This window comes from Salvelinus sp. IW2-2015, unplaced genomic scaffold (genome assembly GCF_002910315.2).
Source record: "Salvelinus sp. IW2-2015 unplaced genomic scaffold, ASM291031v2 Un_scaffold2827, whole genome shotgun sequence".
Lineage (NCBI taxonomy): Eukaryota > Metazoa > Chordata > Actinopteri > Salmoniformes > Salmonidae > Salvelinus > Salvelinus sp. IW2-2015.
The window spans coordinates 22,270-26,863 of record NW_019944127.1 but is presented as its reverse complement, the minus strand read 5'-3'; the positions used below and the strand labels follow the sequence as shown (position 1 = coordinate 26,863).

General features: G+C 46.7%; 1 protein-coding gene across 1 annotated transcript in view; it reads right to left on the bottom strand.

Annotated features, from left to right (window-relative positions):
• LOC112074812 (stromal membrane-associated protein 2-like) overlaps positions 1–4,594 on the bottom strand; it is a gene marked incomplete at its 5' end in the record, with an annotated part of 26,828 nt that overhangs the window by 9,779 nt on the left and 12,455 nt on the right. The window contains 4 exons of the mRNA XM_070440686.1: positions 2,322–2,827; positions 3,140–3,314; positions 3,404–3,558; positions 4,359–4,374. Of these exons, the coding sequence (XP_070296787.1) occupies positions 2,322–2,827; positions 3,140–3,314; positions 3,404–3,558; positions 4,359–4,374 (852 nt within the window). The remainder of the gene's footprint in view (positions 1–2,321; positions 2,828–3,139; positions 3,315–3,403; positions 3,559–4,358; positions 4,375–4,594) is intronic.

Genomic DNA, 4,594 nt, shown 5'->3' with positions numbered 1-4,594 from the left:
ATGAGACGCCAGCGATTTTGCGCGGCCTAAGCTGGAGGCACTGACCCACATGCAGACTGTGCCGAGCACTGTGACCACTACAGCCGCTAGGTTTAGAGAAGAGGATCGACACGTCAGCGGGAGAGAGAGCAGTATTGGAGCGCACACAGAGATGAAGCATCAACAGCACTGGGATATTGAGAAAGAGAGAAAATAAGTATACTAGATGGAAGAGCAGATGGGAATCGAGATAGTGGACCCGAGTTCGAGATGAGTGGGAACCTATCTGTGATCAAATGCACCCTTGCAAACCTTAGAGAGCCTGTCCTTGCAGGGATGAAATGTGGGAGGGGGAGTAGAGAGTTGCATAAGCCGAGTGAACTCTGAAGGCCAAAGCATAGAGGAATAGTAAGAGCTTAGCAAAAAATGGGCTCTGAAAGGTAAGGAGAGGAGAGGATGAGGAGTAGAGGAGTGGAGAAGAGGAGAAAGAGAAAGGAAGGAGAGAAGGGAGAGGAGGAGGGGGGAAGAAAGACGAGAGAGATAGGAGAGAGAAAGAGTAGAAAAGAGAGAGGGAGGAGAGGAGGGGGACGAGAGGGAATAGGGATGAGAGGAGAAGGGAGACGTGAGAGGAGCGAAGAAGGGAAAGCTAGGAGATGATGCTAATATAAAAAACTTGAATCCTCTCAGCCTCCTCACTCTCACTCTCTGCGTATGCACTCTCCCCATCGAGGAGCTAAGAAGTAGGAACACGAGAGAGCCAGAATAGAGAGAGGAACGTACGAGAGAGAAGCGATGCAGAGAAGGAGACTAGAGTATGAGAGAGCTGTTGGCACTTTACCTTCACTAGTACCCTCTCACCCTCACGCTTCACTCCTTCTTCCTCCGCCCTGTTAATCTGTGTCTGTATGGGAGTTTAGGTAGAGGAAAGGGGTCTGCGGCCGGCAGGGCAAAGACCGCCTTTCAGTGGTGTCGGTCCAAGGTATTTCCACATGGGTGGAGGCGCACTTGGCTTCGTGCGTCGGGGGGTGTGGGTGCGTCCACTGCCAGTGACATCAACTGCACTTCCTCTTCAGATAATGACATCACTTCAGATGTGTGATGTCATCACGTGGGTGGAGCTTTGAGTCGTTGGTCCTTCCATGTGCGACCGCCGTATCCCATCATGCCGTTGGCTCGTAGAGGTTCAGTCCGCCATGTGCTGGGTCATTCTGGTGGAGAGAAACAGCGTTGCGCAAGCAAAGCACCAGCACATGTAATGACATATAAACATTAAACATATAAGAACCAGAAGGAGCGGAGCTTTGTGAAACACATAATACACAACACAAACACACAAACACAGAACAATCGAATACAACATAGGATCTCAAGCCAGTACGTCTGCTCAACTGTTAATATTGATGTCTAATCACATCCATGCAAACACAGTACACAAGACACGGAAGATGCGAGCATACCAACATACCAATACACAACACAGAAACAAGAAGTGCTTGTACAGAGCAGCAACCACCAAGCCAAACAAGCAAACAACACATACGCTAAAGACGACAAAACACAGACCTAACAGCAGGTTTGAATACACTCGAGTGTTAAAGATTGCTTCAGTTTATGTAATAAGGTAAAAAGGATCATATCCGTTAGAGTCATCTGTTTGATCGATTTAGTAGTATGGTGTTGCATGTTGGTTGTTTATGTTTCACATGACGTTGTTCGATTCCTCTATAGATATAGCGTCCAGCACAAGTCAAACAACACATAACTGTGTGTCTCACTCTGATTGTGATATGTATGCGCAACAACGTCAGTGTGGTTCTTCAGGAAAAAATGACAGAAGACGGTTTTCACAGACAGCTGTGCACACACACTGCTGTAAGCTAACACTGGGCACCGTACACCTGCTAGGCATGGCCCGCCACTCCACATGTAACGAGAAGGCCACACCCCCCCTATATCTTTATTTCAAAAACTCGCTAGAACCAACTGAACACCAGAACCCTGGCGATAATCAGTCGCCATTCATGAGCCAAACGTGCTCACTAGTTTATTCTATAGGATACAGCTGAAATCATTCCCGATCACTTGTGTCCACTCTATGCTTGCCTGACTCTCATCATGCCGTTCTGCGTGAAAACTCCCATCATGCGTTCTTTGCTGAACTCCCATCAATGCCTTCTGCTGAACTCCCATCATGCGTTCTGACGGAAACTTCCCATGCATGGCCTGTTCCTGCGCGAGCTCCCACATCCGGTCTGGCGAAAAAAAAAATAAAAAAAAAGAAAAAAAAAAAAAAAAAAAAAAACAAAAAAAAAATAAAAAAAAAAAAGAAAAAAAAAAAGAACTGCTCCCATCATGCCGTTCTGCGGAGCTCCCATCATGCAGTTCTGCTGAACTCCCATCATGCCGTTCTGCTGAACTCCCATCATGTCGTTTTGCTGAACTCCCATAATGCCATTCTGCTGAACTCCCATGATGTTTTGCTGCTGAGCTCCCATCATGTCGTTTTGCTGAGCTCCCATGATGCTTTGCTGCTGAGCTCCCATCATGCCGTTCTGCTGAGCTCCCATGATGCTTTGCTGCTGAGCCATCATGTTGTGGGGCACTCCTGCCAGGAACGGGGATATGTTGACCGCTTGCCCCGTGACACCCTGTTGAGCCATAAAGCCATTCTGCTGTCCTAGTACCATTCCGTTCTGCTGTTCTCCCATCATGCCATTCTGCTGCTGACCACTCAGGGCCATCATGGAGTGTGATGTGATCATGCCTCCTCCCATCGCTCCCCCCTGCGTGGCCAGGGAATGGTATGAMCCGTAGTAGCCCAGCTGGGCTGGGTTCATGTACAGGCCAGCTGGAGATAAAATGAATGTTTGCCCCTCATTAGAGTAAAAGTTGGTAGTCTTGGCATGTTCTGTGAACTATCATTAGACTTGATTAAAAATGACCGTTGGTAAAGGACAGTTACGAAAAATCAAATTGACCACTTTTGTGGCCACTTTTACTCAAAATCAGCTGGAGGTACAAACCTATACTGATAGAGAAACACAGTTGAGCCATTAATTTAGCCATAGAAAAAACATAACCTAGGTTCATTTACAGTCCAAGGACATCAAAGATTAGCAACACATGAAAAAAACGACACAGTGACCACCACTTCTCTTACCTCGTGCAGCCAGGTTCTGGGGCCATGTGGGTGTGGTTGCGTAGAGGGAGAGGATAGAGTCGTTGGACATCTTCGTCCTAGAGCCCTCCTGTCTGGGTGCTGAGTCCAGGAACAGGCTGAGGTTCTCGGGTACCGACGCGGCCACACAACCCCTGGGCATGGAGCTACCCACCGGCTGGAGAGAGGAGAGATTGTCACACAGGTTAGTGTCTGTCTGTTTGTCTATCTGTCTGTGTATAACTGGTCCCTCTCTCTGAATCTCACCGCTGTCTTGGTGGAGGTGGTGGAAGAGGCAGGCAGAGAGCTGAATAGATTCAGGTCAGAGTGCATCGTAGCTGGGTTAGCCGCCACAGGACTCCCCCTCTCTCCAGGGCTGGATCTACCATTAGATACAACATCATGAAGGAGGCAGGAGCGTCCTGAAGAGAGAGAGAGAGAGAGAGAGAGAGAGAGAGAGAGAGAGAGAGAGAGAGAGAGAGAGAGAGAGAGAGAGAGAGACAGAGAGACAGAGAGCGCAGACAGAGAGAGACAGAGAGCGAGAACAGAGAGAGAGAGAGAGAGAGAGAGAGAGAGAGAGAGAGAGAGGAGAAGAGAGAGAGGAGAGAGAGAGGAGAGAGAGAGAGAGAGGAGAGAGAGAGAGAGAAGAGAGAAGAGAGGATATGTGTCAAACAGCATCCTTGGGAATACCCTCTACATTTCCTCAGTGAAAACAACGTACTGTACAAATACAAATTCCATTCCATTATTATTTTTTGGAACTTTTGTGAGTAATGTTTACTGTTCATTTTTTATTGTTCATTTCACTTTTGTTTATTATCTATTTTGCTTGCTTTTGGCAATGTAAAGATATGTTTTCCCATGCCAATAAGCCTTTTGAATTGAATTAAATTGAGAGGAGAGAGAGGTAGAGTGAGAGTGAGAGTGAGAGAGGAGAGAGAGAGAGAGAGAGAGAAGAGAGAGAGAGAAGAGAGAAGAGAGAGAGAGAGAGAGAGAGAGACAGAGAAAGAGCTGGTGAGTTTTTGGACACATCAGTACTATTTGACAGCCCTGAGTACCAGTCCCGTTTGTGCTCTCGTAACTCCTTGTCGTGTTTGACTTAACCATGAATTATTGGGTTGACAAGAGCTACAAACAGATATAGGACCCAGGCTAATGTTGCTAAAATATTGACCATTTCTGTTGAAATCTATGTGTATGTGAGTAGGTGTAGAAGGTGCACTGATAGCATACAAGTCCTAGGAGGTCAGAGATAGACGGAGACTGGGTTTTGTGTCTGGGCTGTTTCTCTCTTCTGAAAGAGTCAACAACAAAGAAAGCATGAATAACTGAAGACAAAATAAATACCAAACCTAGAAATAGAAGATATTTTGTAGAATACTGTACACACATTCAAACTCACCAACTTCATCTTCTCAACCACTACTGGGCTCATGGGGATATGTTTTTCAACAGCTC